Here is a 17,935-nt window from a genome sequence, read left to right on the forward strand (position 1 = left end):
CCCTGGGCAGCTGTGCCAGTGAGGTATCCCCATTTCCACGGAGAAATTCCTGCTGATGCCCAGCCCGAGGCTGTTCCCTTTCCTCCTGTCCTGTCCCCGGGAAGCAGAGCCTGACTGCCACGTCTGCCCCATCTGTCAGGGACTTGCGAAGAGCCAGAAGGTCCCTCCTGATCCCTCTTTTCTGCAGGATAAACATTCCCAGCTCCCTCAGGTGCTCCAGCCCTTCCATATCCCTCCTTGCGCCAGGGCAGGGGCGGCGCCCGCCACCACAGGAGGGCCCGGACTACAATTCCCAGCATGCCCTGCACCGGAAGTTCCGGCACCGCCCGCGCTATAAAACCGCGCGCGGGCCGCCGCCGCTTAAAGGGGCCGCGGGCTGTGCGAGGTGAGGGGGCCCTGAGGGGAGGGCGCGGATTTGGAGGGGCTCCCGGTGTCCCCTCGGGGGCTCCCGGTGTCCCCAAACCCCCGGGAGGAGGCGGCGACGGCGGCGCTGGGATGAGCTCACCCCCGTTCCGCGGCCTCTCCCGGCGGGGCCGGCCCGGGGCTGGGTCCGGCTCGGGGCTCGGCTCCGATCCCGTCCCGAGAATTCCCAAAGAGCCTCGGCAGTTCCCCCCGCGGCGTTTTCCAGCCGGCCTGGGAGAGGAACAAATGGGGCTCATTCCCGTTTTCCCGGCTTTTCCCCGGGTTTGGGGGCTCGTGGCGGTCCCCGGTCCGCGGCCTCTCCCGGCCTGGGGCCGGGCCCGGCTCCGGTCCCTGTCCCGAGGAATCTTCTCCTTCCCTGGAAAGGCGAAACAGCCCCGGGAGTTCCCCCCGCGGTGTTTTCCAAGCGTGGGAAAGGAATAATCGGGGTTCATTCCCGTTTTTCCGGCTTTTCCCGGGGTTTTGGGGCTCGTTGCGGTGCGGGGCATTGGGGTGGGATGAGGAATCCTCTCCTTCCCTGGAAGGCAAAAGATCCTGAAAAAAGATCCTGAAAAAAAACCCCACTTCCAATGTTTTAGTGTGTCCAAGGAAAATAGGGAATAAATGGGGTTAATGAAAATCCTCAGGAACTCACCCACTGCAGGGAAAATCAGGAATAACTGGGGTTCATTCCCGTTTTTCTGGCTCTGGGTGGGAATGAGGATTCCTGCTGTTCCGGAGGGTTGGGAAAGGTTTTCAGGGGTGGATCAGGATAAAAGATAAGGAGCCCGCGATAACAATGAGCACTTTCCCTGGCAGGCATTTCCCTGGAAATGAGGAATTTCCCTGGAATTCTCTCCTTGAACCCCAATCCCGGGCAGGTGAGAGGCAGCAGAGCCTTTGGAAAATCCCGGATTTGAGGAAAACAACCCCAAGCTGGAAATCCCAGAGCACCTTCAATTGAGGCTTTCCCCAAATTCCAGGGATTTCCATTCTTCCCAAAAACCGCAGTATCCCAGAATTCTGGGGGCTGCAGGATCTGTGGAAAACCCACAGAAAGGATTTCTCTAAATCCCCTTTTTTTTTTCCTTTCCCAGATGTTTCCTGCTGGGCTCTGGCTCTAGGATGTTGGAGAACCGAGAGGAAGTGAGGAGCGCTCCTGGTTTATCCCCCAAATCCCGGAACCGGGGCGAGCGGAATTCTTGGGAATTCCATCCCTGTGGACAATTCCTGGGAGAACGCGGGGCTGAGTCCCACGGGGCAGCTGGGAGTGGGAATGTCTGGAAAAGCAGGGATGGGCATGGGAGTGCCTGGAGATGTTTGTGCCATTCCCAGGAAACTGGAAAAGCAGCGATGGGGTGGATCCCAGTTCTTTTGAGCCCCTGATCCCATTTCTGGGAAGCTGGGAAGGCAGGAATGGGAATGGCTGGGAATGTCTGGGGGTGTCTGTGCCGTTCCCGGGAAGCTGGAACAGCCAGGCCGGGCTGGGTGCCCGTTCCCAGTCCCATTCCAGGACAGCAGGGTGGGGATGGTCCCTGAGCCCCGTCCCGGCCTCCCGCAGGAGCTGACCACGGTGCGGGTGCAGGACCCGCGCGTGCAGAACGAGGGCTCCTGGAATTCCTACGTGGATTACAAGATCTTCCTGCACGTGAGCTGGGAACGGGGCACACGGGGGAGGCTGGGCTCGGGATGAGCCCCGGGACGGGCTCTGGAATGGGATTGTCCCCAGGGGAATGGGATTGGGATGAGCTCTGGGCTGGGTTCTGGGCTGGGATTGTCCCAGGGGAATGGAGGGGATGGGATTGGGATGAGCTCTGGGCTGGGATTGTCCCCAGGGGAATGGGATTGGGATGAGCCCCGGGACGGGCTCTGGGCCGGGATTGTCCCAGGGGAATGGAGGGGATGGGATTGGGATGAGCCCCAGGACGGGCTCTGGGCTGGGATTGTCCCCAGGGGAATGGGATTGGGATGAGCCCTGGGATGGGCTCTGGGCTGGGATTGTCCCCAGGGGATGGAGGGGATGGGATTGGGATGAGCCCCAGGCTGGGATTGTCCCCAGGGGAATGGAGGGGATGGGATTGGGATGAGCCCTGGGCTGGGATTGTCCCCAGGGGATGGAGGGGATGGGATTGGGATGAGCCCCAGGACGGGCTCTGGGCTGGGATTGGGATGAGCCCTGGGCTGGGCTCTGGGATGGGATTGGGATGAGCCCTGGGCCGGGCTCTGGGCTGGGATTGGGATGAGCCCTGGGCTGGGCTCTGGGCCGGGATTGTCCCCAGGGGAATGGAGGGGATGGGAATCCTCGGGATCCTGGATCAGGGGGATCCTGCAGGGACTGAGATCCTGGTCCTTGATCCCACGGGAAGTTCCCATGGAGAATTCCCATCCTGGATCCTCTGTCCAGGCCAGATCCAGCCCCTTGAGCCCATGGGTAATTCCCAGAGATCAATCCCAGGCATCGTTCCCGTCCTGGATCCCTCCTGGGGACCATTCCCAGGGATCCCTCCCAGGGTCATTCCTGGGGATCTCTCCTGGGGATCCCTCATGGGGATCACTCCCAGGGATCACTCCCAGGGATCACTCGCAGGGATCACTCACAGGGATCCTCAGGGACCATTCCCAGGGATCCTTCAGGGATCCTTCCCGGGGATCCCTCCCAGGGATCATTCCCAGTGATCCTTCAGGGATCCCTCTTGGGGATCATTCCAGGGATCTCTCCCAGGGATCACTCGCATGGATCCTCGGGGACCATTCCCAGTGATCCTTCAGGGATCTCTCCCGGGGGTGATTCCCAGGGATCCCTGAGGGATCTCTCCCAGTGATCATTCCCAGTGATCCCTGAGGATCCCATCCCTGATCCCTGAGGATCCCATCCCTGATGATCCCTGAGGATCCCATCCCTGATGATCCCTCTGCTCCCAGACCAACAGCCGGGCCTTCACCGCCAAGACCTCGTGCGTGCGGCGCCGCTACCGGGAGTTCGTGTGGCTGCGGCGGCAGCTCCAGCGCAACGCCGGCCTGGTGTAAGGGCTGGCTTCCCGGGATCCCCCCCAAACTGACGGCACCCGGGGTCCCCACGGCGCCCAGACCAAAGCTCCACCCCAACTTTTCCAGGCCGGTGCCGGAGCTGCCGGGAAAATCCGCGTTTTTCGTGGGGAGCACGGATGAGTTCATCGAGAGGCGCCGGCAGGGGCTGCAGCACTTCCTGGAGAGGTGGGCAGGGGTTGGGGGTCGGGGTTGGTTGGGGTTTGGGATGGGGATGGTTTGGGATTTGGGATGGTTTGGGATTTGGGGCTTGGGGGATTTGGAGTTTGAGATATTTGGTGTTATTTGGTGTTTGGGATATTTGGGGTTTGGAGTTTGGGATGGTTTGGTATTTGGGATATTTGGGGTTTGGAGTTTGGGATGGTTTGGTATTTGGGATATTTGGGGTTTGGAGTTTGGGATTATTTGGTATTTGGGATTATTTGGTATTTGGGATATTTGGGATTTGGGATATTTGGGGTTTGGCGTCTGGGATTATTTGGTATTTGGGGTTATTTAGAGTTCAGGGGATGGGATTTGGGGCTCGCGATTTGGGGACGGTGCAGTGCCCCGGGGTGGCCAGGAGGTGGCAGCACGGAGGGCTGGGTCACCCTGGTGTCCCCCTTCTGTCCCCCTTCTGTCCCACTCCTGTCCCTGCTGTCCCTCCTGTCCCACTCCTGTCCCTGTGGTGTCCCTGCTGTCCCACTCCTGTCCCTGTGGTGTCCCTGCTGTCCTTCCTGCCTGTGTGCCCAGGGTGCCAGCAGGTGCCAGCAGAGGTGCCGTGTCCCTGTGTGCCCAGGGTGGCAGGTGCCAGCAGGTGCCAGCAGCGGTGCCGTGTCCCTGTGTGCCCGGGGTGGCAGGTGCCAGCAGGTGCCAGCAGCAGTGACCATGTCCCTGCCGGGTGCCAGCAGCAGTGACCGTGTCCCCGTGCTGTGCCTGTCCCCAGGGTGCTGCAGAGCGCGGTGCTGCTCTCCGACAGCCGCCTGCACCTGTTCCTGCAGAGCCAGCTGCCCGTGCCCGCCATCGAGGCCTGCGTGCAGGGCCGGGGCCCGCACTCGGTCACCGAGGCCATCCTGCGCTACGCCATGGCCGGGCCTGCCTGGGGCCAGCGCGGCGACAGCGGCGGCGCGGGGCTGCCCGGGGCCAGGTGAGGGCAGGGGCAGCGGGGCAGGGGCTGGGCTGGGAAACGGAGCAGGGGGAGCAGCCCGGAGCAGCTCCAGGACCTCCCCGTGGATCCCGGGACAGCTCCAGGACCTCCCCGTGGATCCCGGGGCAGCTCCAGGACCTCCCTGTGGATCCCGGGGCATTCCCAGCTCCTCCCCGTGGATCCCAGGGCATTCCCAACTCCTCCCTGTGGACCCCAGGGCATTCCCAGCTCCTCTGGATCCCAGAGCATTCCCAGCTCCTCCCTATGGACGGACCCCAGGGCATTCCCAGCTCCTCCCTGTGGATCCCAGGGCAGAGGAGCCCAGGCAGGGGAGCTGGAGTGTCCCTGAGGTGGGAACATCCATGGAATATCCATGCCCCTTTTCCAGCTGGGATGGAGCTGCCTGGGTGGGGCCGTGCCTGGGAATTCCCGACATTCCCTGGGTCATTCCCTTTCCCTGCTCTGTTTTCCAGCTGTGCCAGCCTGGGGAGCACCCAGGGCTGCCTCGAGAGCTTCCCCTACTGGGGTGACCTGGGCATGGACGAGGCACGGCCGGAGAGCCCCGAGCGTCCAGGACACCCAGTGACCCCCCTGGACAGCCCTGAGTGCCCAACTGGACATGGAGTGACCGCCCTGGACAGCCCTGAGTGCCCAACTGGACATGGAGTGACCCCTCTGGACAGCCCAGAGTGCCCAGCTGGACATGGAGTGACCCCTAAGGAGAGCCTGGAATTCCCGAAATTCCCAGCTGGACACTGAGTGACCCCTCTGGAGAGCCTGGAATTCCCAGCTGGACACTGAGTGACCCCTCTGGAGAGCCTGGAATTCCCAGCTGGACACTGAGTGACCCCTCTGGAGAGCCTGGAATTCCCAGCTGGACACTGAGTGACCCCTCTGGACACCCCCAGGCCCCGCAGGCCTCGCTGGGAGCGGGATCAGCGCCACTGGGATGGCCGGACTGGGATGCACTGGGAGCACTGGGAATGCGGCCCCAGCCGGGGCCGAGCTCTTCCCCAGCACATTGCTGATATTCCCCGATATTCCCTGATATTCCCAGCAGTGTTTTCCTCACTCTGCTCCTGCTCAGATCCCTCTGGAACCCCCAGACTGGGCTCAGATCCCTCTGGAATCCCCAAACTGGGCTCAAATCCCCAGACTGGGCTCAGATCCCTCTGGAATCCCCAGACTGGGCTCAGATCCCTCTGGAATTCCCAGACTGGGACAGTCTGAGCCGAGCATCCCGCTGGGAAGAGGGAGAATGGGGCCGGAATTTGTGTCCCCTTCCCTCTGGGGCTGCTCCAGGGATTTTTGGGAAAGCGGGAGCAGCTCGCGCGTGGTTTTGGTGTCTTCCCCTCCCTCAGCACTTGGTGTGGGCAGGAAATAAAAAGAAATAAAAATTAAAATAAACGAATAAAACTCAAACTGGAAGTGGAGGAGATTTTCCGGCTTCCGCCGGGCTCGGGGGTGGGAGAAGCGCCGGGAATTTCGGGATTTGGGAATTTGGGAATTCCCCACCCCAGGCAGGGCTTTTGGGGAGGTTTTGGCTCCAGGAATTTTGGGAATCCCTTGGGGACAGCGGGAATGGCAGGAGGAGTTGGGGACCCCGGGTGCGGCTGTGATTGGCTGGGCCCCTCTTGAATATTCATTAAAAATCATTAATATTCATGAGCGCGTCGCTGCCATGGCCTGGATGTGCCCGGGATGGGATCGGAATCCAGGGATCCACCCAGATCCTATGGATCTGCTCTGATCCCAGGGATCCACTCTGAATCCAGGGATCCGCTCTGAATCCAGGGATCCATTCTGAATCCAGGGATCGGCTCCAGAGGGATCAGAGCCGAATTCCAGAGGGATCCAAGCCCCGTTTGGGAATTCCAGAGGGATTGGGGCCAGCAGGGCCCAAAGCAGGAAAAAAACCAGGAAAAATCCAGGAGAAGCAGGAAAAAAAACAGGAAAAAACCAGGAAAAGCAGGAAAAAAACCAGGAAAAAAACAGGAAAAAAGCCAGGAGAAGCAGGAGGAGGAGGCACTGGATTCACCCTCACTGCAAAGGGGCCATTCCCGACCATTCCCAACCATTCCCGACCATTCCTGGAGCGGCCAAACTTGGAGAGGAGAAAGGGATTTATTGAGGGAAAACATCTGGATTTGGGATAGGGGAACACCTGGGTTTGGGATAGGGGAACATCTGGATTTGGGACAGGGGAACACCTGGGTTTGGGATCTCCAGGGCATTTGGGATTTTTGGGAACACCGGGATGCGTGCCTCGGTTTCCCCACGGAACGGCTCCAGGAGGGATTTTTGGGATAATTCTGCTCGATGCCAGCGCTGGGTCCTCTGCGGGTGGCTCTGCTGCGGGAATCCCGTGGGATTTGGGGGATTTGTGGGATATTTGGGATATTTGGGGCCCAGGGAATGCCCTGGGCTGCGCTGGTGTTGTCCCCACGCCGCCGCTCCCGGCCCCACCTGTTCCAGGGAAAATGGGGATGGAGACGAGGACACCACGGACAGCCGGGCATGGATCCGGGACCCCACACCCCAAATACAAAACCCTGCGGCCCAAACCCCAAACCCCAAACCCCAAACCCGACCACAAACCCAAAACCTGACTCTGAACACCCAACCCCAAACCACACAGCCCGCACCCCAAACCTGACCCCAAACCCCAAATCCCAAACATGACCCCAAATCCTGAACCCCCAACCCCGCTCCCCAAATCCCAAATCCCAAACCCAAAACATGACCCCAAACCCCAAACCCCAAACCCCGAATCCCAAACATGGCCCCAAAGCCCAAATCCTGAACCCCCAACCCCACTCCCCAAACCCCAAATCCCAAAACCTGACCCGTGACCCCAGACCTGACCCCAAACCCCGCACCCCAAACCTGACCCCAAACCCCAAATCCCAACCATGGCCCCAAACCCCGCACCCCAAACATGACCCCAAACCCCAAACCTGACCCCAAACCCCAAATCCCAACCATGGCCCCAAACCCTGCACCCCAAACCTGACCCCAAACCCCAAATCCCAAACATGACCCCAAATCCTGAACCCCCGACCCCACTCCCCAAATCCCAAATCCCAAACCCAAAACCTGACCCCGCACCCCAGGGCTGACCCCTGACCCCTGACCCCAGACCTGACCCCAGAGCCCGCAGGTGACCCCACAGCCTCACCTGTCCCGGTCCCGCTCACGGCTCCAGGTCGAAGGCGGGCGCCAGGAATTCCCTGGGGACGATCCCGATGTCCCGGCCGAGCTCCCCCACCCACCACCCGTGCCCGGGGTACTCCTGTGGGGCCGGCACCGGGGTCAGGCCCTTCCTTTGGGCTCTGACCCCAAATACCACAGAAAACACCCAAATCCCACCAAAAAAATATCAAAATCCCACAAAAAACCCCCCAAATCCTACAAAAAATACCCCAAATCCCACAACCCCCCCCCCCCCAAAAATCCCACAAAAATACCCCCCAAATCCTACAAAAAATACTCCAAATCCCACAATTCTGCAATCCCAAACCCGATTTTAAAACTCGATTCCTTCCCTGCCGAATCTCTAAACCTGGGCCTAAATCCAGCCTGAATTTCCCGAAATCCCGGGATTTTCCAGCATCCGAGGGGATGGAAAAAACCCCGAATTTATCCCTAAAATCCGAATTTATCCCTAAAATCCGAATTTATCCCCAAACCCCGCAGGCTGGGCCATTCTGCAATCCCAAACCCGATTTTAAAACTCGATTCCTTCCCTGCCGGATCTCGGGCTAAACCTGGGCCCAAATCCAGCCTGAATTTCCGAAATCCCGGGATTTTCCAGCATCCGAGGGGATGGAAAAACCCCCAAATTTATCCCTAAAATCCGAATTTATCCCCAAACCCCACAGGCTGGGCCGTTCTGCAATCCCAAACCCGATTTTAAAATAACCCAATTCCTTCCCTGCCGAATCTCGGGCTAAACCTGGGCCCAAATCCAGCCCGAATTCCCCGAAATCCCAGGATTTCCAGCACCCGAGGAAATGGAAAAAACCCCAAATTTATCCCTAAACCCCAAATTTATCCCCAAACCCCGCAGGCTGGGCCATTCTGCAATCCCAAACCCGATTTTAAAATAACCCGATTCCTTCCCTGCCGGATCTCGGGCTAAACCTGGGCCTAAATCCAGCCCAAATTTCCTGAAATCCCGGGATTTTCCAGCATCCCAGGGGATGGAAAAAACCCCAAATTTATCCCTAAACCCCAAATTTATCCCCAAACCCCGCAGGCTGGGCTATTCCGCAATCCCAAACCCGATTTTAAAACCCAACTCCTTCCCTGCCGCATCTTGGGCTAAGCCTGGGCCTAAATCCAGCCTGAATTTCCGAAATCCCGGGATTTTCCAGCATCCGAGGGGATGGAAAAACCCCCAAATTTATCCCTAAAATCCGAATTTGTCCCTAAAATCCAAATTTATCCCCAAACCCCGCAGGCTGGGCCGTTCACGCAATCCCAAACCCGATTTTAAAACCCAACTCCTTCCCTGCCGGATCTCGGGCTAAGCCTGGGCCCAAATCCATCCCGAATTTCCCAAATCCCGGGATTTTGGGGCGCGCGGCCCCAGACCCGCGGCAGCCCAGCTGCGCTTTGCCCCGCGCGGCGCAGGGAGAATTAAAAGCGCATTAAAAAGCGGCGGCAGCGGCGCTCGCTCCTCGGCTGGCGCTGCCAAATGGCCCCGCGCAGATGTTCGTTAATTATGCTAATTTTTATTAAATCATTAACGCCGAGCCCCGGCTCGGCGGAGGAGGCGCCTGAACCCTGCTCCGCTCCTGCCCGGCCCGCTGGAATTCCTGGGTTTGGGGGAGCGGGAGGAGGAGGAGGAGGAGGAGGAGGAGGAGGAGGATGAGGATGGGGATTTGCTGGAGTTTGGGTAATTAGGGCTTAATGAAGGCTCTGCTGCGCTGGGCGGGGAGGGAATTTTGGGGGGTTTCATGGGAATTTGGGATTTTTTTTAATGGGAATTTTGGGAGGATTTTATAGGAATTTTGGGGGGATTTTATGGGAATTTTGGGGGATTGCATGGGAAGGATTGGAAAGGAGCGGATGAGTGGGAAAAGGGATCCCGGGAGTGGTGTGGGGGACACTGGGAGCACTGGGAACAGTTGGGAAGTGGAGCAGCGTCCTCCGCATTCCCGGGAATCCGCGGGAATCGGGAAATTGGGAATCTGGCGCCATTGCGGAGCTGGGAGTGGATTCGGGGTCGCTGGAATTCCTGGGAATTGGATTTGGGGTGGCTGGGAATGGGATTTGAGGTCAGCCCGACTCTGTCCCCCCATCCCAGGAATCCCCAAACTGGGAATCCCATCCCACCAAGACCGGTCCCATCCCAACGGGGTCCAGGTGTCCCCATCCCAACAGGATCCACGTGTCCCATCCCAACAGGATCCGTCAGATCCCAACAGGATCCACGTGTCCCATCCCATTGGGATCTGTCCCATCCCATTGGGGTCTCCATGTCCCATCTCATTGGTGTCTCCACATCCAATCCCAACAGGATCCATCGCATCCCAGTGGAGTCTCCATGTCCCATCCCAACAGGATCCATCAGATCCCAACAGGATCCACGTGTCCCATCCCATTGGGATCTGTCCCATCCCAACCCGCCAGAACCCACACGTCCCAAAGATCCAGGATTTACCCAATTGACCATTCCTCATAAAAACACCGAGCCACAGCCCCAGCATTTACCCCACCCTGCCCGAGGGACCCCGGGGTGACATTGGGGTGACACTGGGGTGACACTGGGGTGACACTGAGGCGACACTGGGATGACACTGGCGTGACACTGGGGTGATATCAGGGTGACACGGGGGTGACACTGTGGTGACACTGGGGTGACATTGGGGTGACACCGAGGGGACACTAGGGGGACACGGGGGTAACACTGGGGTGACATCAGGGTGACACTGGGATGACATCAGCGTGACACCGGGGTTGACACTGGGGCGACACTGGGGCGACACCGGGGTGACATCAGGGTGACATCAGGGTGACACTGGGGTGACCCTGGGGTGACACTGAGGTGACACTGAGGCGACACTGCGGTGACACCGGGGTGACACTGGGATGACACCGGCGTGACACTGGGGTGATATCAGGGTGACACCGGGGTTACACGGGGGTGATACCGGGGTAACACTGAGACGACACTGGGGTGACACTGGGGTGACACTGGGGTGACACTGGCGTGACACGGGGGTGACACCAGGATGACATCAGGGTGACACTGGGGTGACACTGGGGTGACACGGGGGTGACCCCGGGCCCGGCTCCATCCCGGTTCCCGGCCGAGGCCCGGCGAGCGCGGCGCTGCTCGTTGTTGCTCGTTGCTGCTCTGATCCTCGCTGCTCTTTGCGGCGCTGCTCGCGGCCGGGGCCCGAGGCGGGCGCGGCTGGGGCCGCCGTGCCGGGCTCGCTTCATCTGCCGGGCCCATCTGCGCCGCGCGCTCCCGCCCCGAGAGGCGCCGCCGCAGCTCCGCAGCGCCGTTAATGCGCTCCTAAATCACCTCCCCGGCGCGCTTCAAGGGCCATTGCCGCCGCCGCCGCCGCCGCCGGTTCATCTGGAGTGCACGGCGGAACGGGGGGCGCGGCGAGGGCACGGCGAGGGCAGGGCCGCGGTTCCGCCGGGACTCCCGGGGGTTTGGGGGCGCGGGGAAAAGGAAAAAAATCGAGATAAAAACCTGCAGGGAGTGGGGGAGTGGCTGGGAGGGTTTGGGGGCGCAGGGGTGTTTGGGTTTGGGGGTTCCGGGGTGCGGGGATGGGGGGGATGCTCGAGGTTCAGGGGTTTTGGGGGTTCAGGGGGATCCAGGGGTGCGGGGATGAGCAGGGATTGAGGGATGCTCGGGATTCAGGAATTTTGGGGGTTCAGGGGGATCCAGGGGGTGCAGAAATGTCGGATTCCGGGTTCGGGGGTGCAGGGATTGAGGGATGCTCGGGATTCAGGAATTTTTGGGGTTCAGGGGGATCCAGGGGGTGCAGGGATGAGCAGGGATTGAGGGATGCTCGGGATTCAGGAATTTTTGGGGATCCAGGGGTGCAGAAATGTCGGATTCGGGGGTTCGGGGGTGCAGGGGTTGGAGGGGTGCTCGGGATTCAGGAATTTTGGGGTCGAGGGGAATCCGGGGGGTGCAGAGAGGATTTGGGGCTGCGGGGATTGGGGAACGCTCGGGATTCAGGAATTTTGGGGGTCCAGGAATGTCGGGTTCGGGGGTTCGGGGGTGCGGGAACTGCAGGGATGCTCAGGACCCTGAAACATTCGGTGTCCAGGAGGATTTGGGGGTACAGGGAGGGTTTGGGGGTGCAGGGATGAGCGGAGAGCAAGGGGATAGGCGGGACCCAAGGGATTTGGAGGTTCAGGAATGCAGGGATTGGGGGAAAAGCGCAGGAATTGGGGGGAAAAGCGCAGGAATTGGGGGGAAAAGCGCAGGAATTGGGGGGTTCACATCTCCACGATTACCTGGGGGATGAACTCGGGGGTTTGGAGTTTCAGGGGTGCAGGAACTGGGGAGGAATACACCAGAAATGGGGGGAATGTGCCAGAATCGAGGGTTCGCATCTCCAGGAGAACTCGGGGGTTTGGAGTTCCGGGGATTGCAGGAACGGGGGTGAAACGCGCCGGAATCGGGGTGAAATGTGGCGGAATCGGGGTGAAATGTGCCAGAATCGGGGTGAAATGTGTCGGAATCGGGGTGAAACGCGCCAGAATCGGGGTGAAATGTGGCGGAATTGGGGTGAAACGTGCCGGAATCGGGGTGAAATGTGCCAGAATCGGGGTGAAATGTGGCGGAATTGGGGTGAAACGCGCCGGGATCGGGGTGAAATGTGCCGGAACTGGGGGGAAATGTGGCGGAATTGGGGGGAAACGCGCCGGAATTTGGGTGAAACACTCCAGGATCGGGGTGAAACGTGCCAGAGTTGGGGTGAAACGTGCCGGAATCGGGGTGAAGCTCCCCATAACCGGGTTCAAACACCCCATAACCGGTGTGCAGCCCCCCATAACCGGGTTCAAACACCCCATAACCGGTGTGCAGCCCCCCATAACCGGGTTCGAGCCCCCCATAACCGGTGTGCAGCCCCCCATAACCGGTGTGCAGTCCCCCATAATGGGTGTGCAGCCCCATAACCGGTGTGCAGCCCCCCATAACCGGTGTGCAGCCCCCATAACCGGTGTGCAGCCCCCTATAACCGGCCTCGAGCCCCCCATAACCGGGTTCAAGCCCCCCATAACCGGTGTGCAGCCCCCCATAACCGGGTTCAAACACCCCATAACCGGTGTGCAGCCCCCCATAACCGGTGTGCAGTCCCCCATAATGGGTGTGCAGCCCCCCATAACCGGTGTGCAGTCCCCCATAACCGGGTTCGAACACCCCATAACCGGTGTGCAGCCCCTCATAACCGGCCTCGAGCCCCCCATAACCGGTGTGCAGCCCCCATAACCGGGTTCGAACACCCCATAACCGGGTTCGAACACCCCATAACCGGTGTTCAAGTCCCCCATAACCGGCCTCGAGCCCCCAGCACGGGCTCTCCGAGCTCCCCGGCGGTGCCGGCGCCGGGCCCGGGGCTCCGCGGCGCGGCCGGGGCAGCGCTCGGGCTCTGCCGCATCCCCGCCGTTGCCGCGGCAACCGGAGCGGCCCCGCCGCCGCCGCCGCTCCCCCCGGGGCCGCTCCCGCGGCTCCACCTGCGCCCCGCGGCCCCCGGCGGGGTCAGCGCGGGGTCGGCAGAATTAATGAAGGCGGGCGCTAATGAGGTGTCGGCGGCTGTTGATGCTCTCCGTGTGTCGGGGGCACTCGCATTTCCAGAGCTCATTATGGGCTGCAATTAGGCTGCGGCACCGCCAGATATTGAGCTCCGCTTTTTGGGGTTTTTTTTTCGTGGTTTTTTTTTTCCTTTTTTTTTTCTCCTTCCACCCTTAAATTAGCATTTTAATAACGCCGCTGCCGAGCGGGGAGAACAACGCCGAAATTGGCCGTTTTTCACGGGGAAAAACTTCCCGGCTCGAGTTAATGGCAGAGTTGTGAGGGAGAGAGAGGGGAAAAAAAAATAAAAAATAAAAATATGAACCTTTCCCGCCTATCCCAGCGGGGGAAAAAAAGGGGGGGAAAAAAATTGAAATGAAATGAAATAAAAAAGCGGGAGCGTTTTTTATTTGGTTTATCGCACGCTCCGAGGCCGATGATTTTCGGCTTTTTGGGCTTTGAAGCCGCGCCTGATGCGGAGGAGCGGGCGGAGGAGTCGGAGCCGCCGCGGGCGGGTTTGGGGCCGTTCCACCCACCCCGAACCCCAAATCCCAAATCCCCGGGAAGGGAGCGGGGTGCGGATCCGGGAGCTGCAAGCGCCGGTTCCGGGGTGGGCCCGAAACAAAATCGGATCCAAAATCCGATCAAAAATCAGATCCAAAATGCGATTCGAAAATCAGATTAAAATTCCCGTTTTAAAAAAATCCGATCAGAAATCCCATTAAAATCCCATTAAAATCCCATCAAAATCCCATCAAAAATCGCTTTGCAGACAAAACCCCGGGGTCGCTTCCCCCTCCAAGAGTCACCGGGATTGTTCCCCGAGATTCCCTGGATTTGGGGCAGGGAAAGGGGATTTGGGGACAAGGCGGGGAGGGGGATTGGGAAAGGGGACACGGACACGTCGCAGCTTTAGGGGGAATTGGCAGAAACGCCCCTTTTCTTCCCGGATTTTCAACCCAATCCCAGTCCCGATCCCGATCCCGATCCCGATCCCAATCCCAACCGCTTCCTTTTCCAGCAGAATTCCTGATCCCGGTTATTTGGTGATCCCAAATCCCCTGGGACTGGGAATTTTGGGATGTGGGGAAAAGGGGAGGGACCCTGGGGACGGAGCTGGGAGAGGGGCCTGGACTGGGAGAACTGGGAGAACTGGGAATGGGGAGAGATGGGAGAACTGGGAATGGGGGAACTGGGAATGGGGAACTGGGAGAACTGGGAATGGGAGAACTGGGAGAACTGGGAATGGCGGAACTGGGAGAACTGGGAATGGGGAGAAATGGGAGAAATGGGAGAACTGGGAATGGCAGAACTGGGAGAACTGGGAATGGCGGAACTGGGAGAACTGGGAATGGCGGAACTGGGAACGTGTTCCCCACTCTGCTCCCAAACTGGGATTCCTGGGATTGGGTTTTCCTCCCTGCCCCAAACCGGGGGTCCCTGGTGGGGGCTCCCCCTTTTCCCTGGCTCCCCCTTTTCCCTGGTTCCCCCTTTTCCCTCATTCCCTCATTCCTCCAGCTGGGAATCCCAAGGGAATCCCGAGGATCCCATTCCCAGCCCCATCCCGGAATCCCAGATCCACCGGGAGCAGCAGGAAAAGGGCGGGAATCCCAAAAGGGATTTGGGAATCCCAAAAGGGATTTGGGAATCCCATCCTTGCCCCCGATCCCCTGAATTCCCTGCTCCCGGAATCCCTCGGGATCAATTCCCGGGGTTTTCGTTCAATCCCGCATTTACTGGGGGCGATTCCCAGGAATTTCAGCCATTTTAGGGATCCTGAATTCCCCTTTTTCCCCTTCCATAAAACCGGGATTTTCCCTCCTTTGCAGTTGGAAAAGGGAATTTTAAAAAACTCGGGAATAAAAGGGCAGAGCCAGCGGGATCAGGGGGATTTGGAGCTGGGAAATTCCCATTTTCCCCCCAAATCCAGGCTCCCCCCAGCCCGGATTTCCCACCGCTCCTTTTCTGGTTTGATTTGGGTTTTTTGGGTTGTTTTTTTTTTTTTTTTTTGGGGATCGTTTTAAACTCGGGATTTGTTTGGGATCTGCGGGAAGGGCTCGGGAATTCCGGGAATTCCAGGGATTCCAGAGGGAACCGGAGCCCGGGAATGTCCGGAATGCGCAGAATTCCCGCCGGGATTTGGGGTCAGCCCCGGGGAAAGGAGCCCTGGGATGTTCTGGGATTTCTGGGATGTTCTGGGATTGTTTTTTTCCCCCCGCAGTTTCTGTGTTTCTCCCGTGGTTTTCCATGGAAAAATTCCCGAATCTGCCGGCAGGGGTGGGTGCGGACGGAACGGAATGGAGGCGGAAGGGAGAATGCAAAATAGAAAACAGGAAACAGAAAGTGTAAAAATTACAATATAATATATAAAATTTTAAAAAATTTAAAATATAAATATAAAGTATAAAACGAAAAATGTAAAATATAAAAATATATAAAAATATATATTAAAAATATATATAAAATGTAAGAAAAGAGTAAAATCTAATATATAAAATATAACATATGAAGTATAAAACATAAAAAAAAATATAAGCTATAAAACATAAAAAATAAAAAATATTTTAAAAATATAAAATACGAAAATGAAAATGTAAATATAAAAGTAAAAAAAAAATTATGAAAATTAAAATGCAAAATGCAAAATGTAAAATGTAACAAAATTAAAAACGAAAAAATTGAAAATTTCGATTTAAAAATATTTAGTAGGAATTATAAAATGCAAAATGCAAAGTACTAAATATAAACTGTAAAATCAAAAATAGAAAAGCAAGGGAAAATCTCCCATTCTGTGGAGCACATCCAGGAGTGGATGGAATTCCCAGGATCCAGGAAAATCCGGGAATTTCTGGGCCAGGCAGAGCCCCCGGAGCCTCCCCCAGCCCCAAACCCCGAATTTCTGCTCAGCCCCAGAACAAATCCCAGAGAAAAATCCCAGAGAAAAATCCCAGAGAAAAATCCCAGTTCAATGCGGGGATCCAGGAATTCGTTTTATTTTCCTGTTTATTTATTAATTCTACCATTTGTTAAATTAAATTACTATTTATCACTATTTTAATTGTAATTTTATTGCTTTTAAATTTTATTTATTATTCATTATTTATTATTCTTAATTTTTCTATTATTGATGAACACGAATTTCCCTCTTTGTTTACCTGCTTGTTTAGTAATTGATAATGAATTAACATTCATTTACCTCTTTGTTTTCATGTTTATTTGCTAATTTATAATGAATTAATAATTAATGGATTCTTGTACCTGCTTATTTACCTGTTTGTTCAGTAATTGATAATGAATTAATGAACATTTATTTATTTGTTTAACTCTTTATGTATTAATTTATAATGGATTTAAATAGCTGCTTATAAATTAATTAACATTAATTTACCTGTTTGTTTACATGTTCATTTATTAATTTATAATCAATTTATTTCTCTATTTTTATTAATTAATTAACATTAGTTTACCTGATTATTTATTAATTGATTAACATTAATTTACCTGATAATTTATTAATTTGTAAGTAATTTCCTTCCTTGGTTTTTTATTAATTTATCGTTAATCCACCTCTTTATTTAATAATTAGGAATTAATTTAGAATTTATTAATGCCCCTATTTATTAATTAATCCTTTTATTCCATTAATTAAGAAATTAATGACATTTATTAAATTAATTCATTTTCCTGGAGAGCCGATCCCGGAATGGGCCAGGGAATCCCCGTGGAGGGAGAAATCTGGGATGGGGATCAGAGATGGGCAGGTGAGCATGGATGGGGAGAAATTTGGGATCCGGGATCAGGGATGGGCAGGTGAGCATGGACGGGGAGAAATTTGGGATTCGGGATCAGGGATGGGCAGGTGAGCATGGACGGGGAGAAATTTGGGATTCGGGATCAGGGATGGGCAGGTGAGCATGGACGGGGAGAAATTTGGGATTCGGGATCAGGGATGGGCAGGTGAGGCCCTGAGTGGGGAAAATTCGGGATCTGGGGTCAGGAATGCGCAGGTGAGGCCCTGAAGGTTGGGCACAGTTTGGGATCAGCCGCGTCCCTGTCCCTGTCCCTGTCCCCGTCCCTGTCCCCGTCCCTGTCCCCATCCCTGTCCCCGTCCCTGTCCCCGTCCCTGTCCCTGTCCCCATCCCTGTCCCTGTCCCTGTCCCTGTCCCTGTCCCCATCCCTGTCCCTGTCCCTGTCCCTGTCCCTGTCCCTGTCCCTGTCCCTGTCCCGGGGGGTGACTGGGAGTGACCAGGAGTGACCAGAGGTGACCAAAGGTGACTGGGGGTGATCAGGGGTGACCAGGGAGTGGTCAAGGTGTGACCAGGGGTGACCAGAGGTGACTGGGGATGACCAAGGGTGACCAGGGGATCACTGGGGGTGTCGGGAAGTGACCAGGGCTGACCAAGGGGTGACCAAGGGGTGACCATAGAGTGACTTAGGGCTGACCAAGGGGTGACCAAGGGGTGACCAAGGGGTGACCAAGGGGTGACCAAGGGGTGACCATAGAGTGACTTAGGGGTGACCAGGGGGTGACCAAGGGGTGACCAAGGATGAGCAAGTGTGACCAGGGGGTGTCTGGAGGTGACCAGAGGTGACCGAGG

The 17,935-nt window shown here is 56.7% G+C and overlaps 2 protein-coding genes across 7 annotated transcripts in view; one reads left to right on the forward strand and one right to left on the reverse strand.

Moving 5' to 3' along the window:
* The first annotated feature begins 307 nt into the window (after positions 1–307).
* Positions 308–5,992, forward strand: SNX11 (sorting nexin 11). 6 transcript variants are annotated; one of them, XM_071450615.1, is made up of 8 exons: positions 308–385; positions 1,219–1,280; positions 1,497–1,545; positions 1,961–2,047; positions 3,322–3,422; positions 3,514–3,612; positions 4,370–4,570; positions 5,044–5,992. In XM_071450615.1, exons 3-8 carry the CDS (start codon positions 1,525–1,527, stop codon positions 5,327–5,329), a joined length of 795 nt encoding a protein of 264 aa, XP_071306716.1. In that variant the 5' UTR covers positions 308–385; positions 1,219–1,280; positions 1,497–1,524; the 3' UTR covers positions 5,330–5,992. The 6 variants fall into 6 exon arrangements, with proteins under 6 accessions (XP_071306716.1, XP_071306717.1, XP_071306715.1 ...); XM_071450616.1 differs by lacking the exon at positions 1,219–1,280 and having other exon boundaries at positions 342–385; XM_071450614.1 differs by lacking the exons at positions 308–385; positions 1,219–1,280; positions 1,497–1,545 and having other exon boundaries at positions 1,552–2,047; positions 5,044–5,347; positions 5,432–5,992.
* A 293-nt stretch (positions 5,993–6,285) lies between these two features.
* The window catches only part of SKAP1 (src kinase associated phosphoprotein 1), a 66,014-nt gene continuing 54,364 nt past the window's right edge, over positions 6,286–17,935 (reverse strand). The window contains exons 12-13 of the mRNA XM_071450612.1: positions 7,749–7,862; positions 6,286–7,036 (exon numbers count right to left, since the gene is read on the reverse strand). Coding sequence (XP_071306713.1) covers positions 7,764–7,862 — 99 coding nt within the window. The 3' untranslated portion in view covers positions 6,286–7,036; positions 7,749–7,763. The remainder of the gene's footprint in view (positions 7,037–7,748; positions 7,863–17,935) is intronic.

Source organism: Agelaius tricolor, unplaced genomic scaffold (assembly GCF_023055355.1).
Source record: "Agelaius tricolor isolate 1412-34295 unplaced genomic scaffold, bAgeTri1.0.p SCAF_31, whole genome shotgun sequence".
In the NCBI taxonomy this organism is placed as follows: domain Eukaryota; kingdom Metazoa; phylum Chordata; class Aves; order Passeriformes; family Icteridae; genus Agelaius; species Agelaius tricolor.

Excerpts from the sequence above, each read along its gene's own strand:
- SNX11 (XM_071450613.1), top strand. The coding sequence starts at position 1,832 with ATGTCTGGGGGTGTCTGTGCCGTTCCCGGGAAGCTGGAACAGCCAGGC. Across the intron at positions 2,048-3,321 it reads ATTACAAGATCTTCCTGCAC|ACCAACAGCCGGGCCTTCAC; the intron begins GTGAGCTGGGAA and ends CTCTGCTCCCAG. Across the intron at positions 4,571-5,043 it reads GCGGGGCTGCCCGGGGCCAG|CTGTGCCAGCCTGGGGAGCA; the intron begins GTGAGGGCAGGG and ends TCTGTTTTCCAG.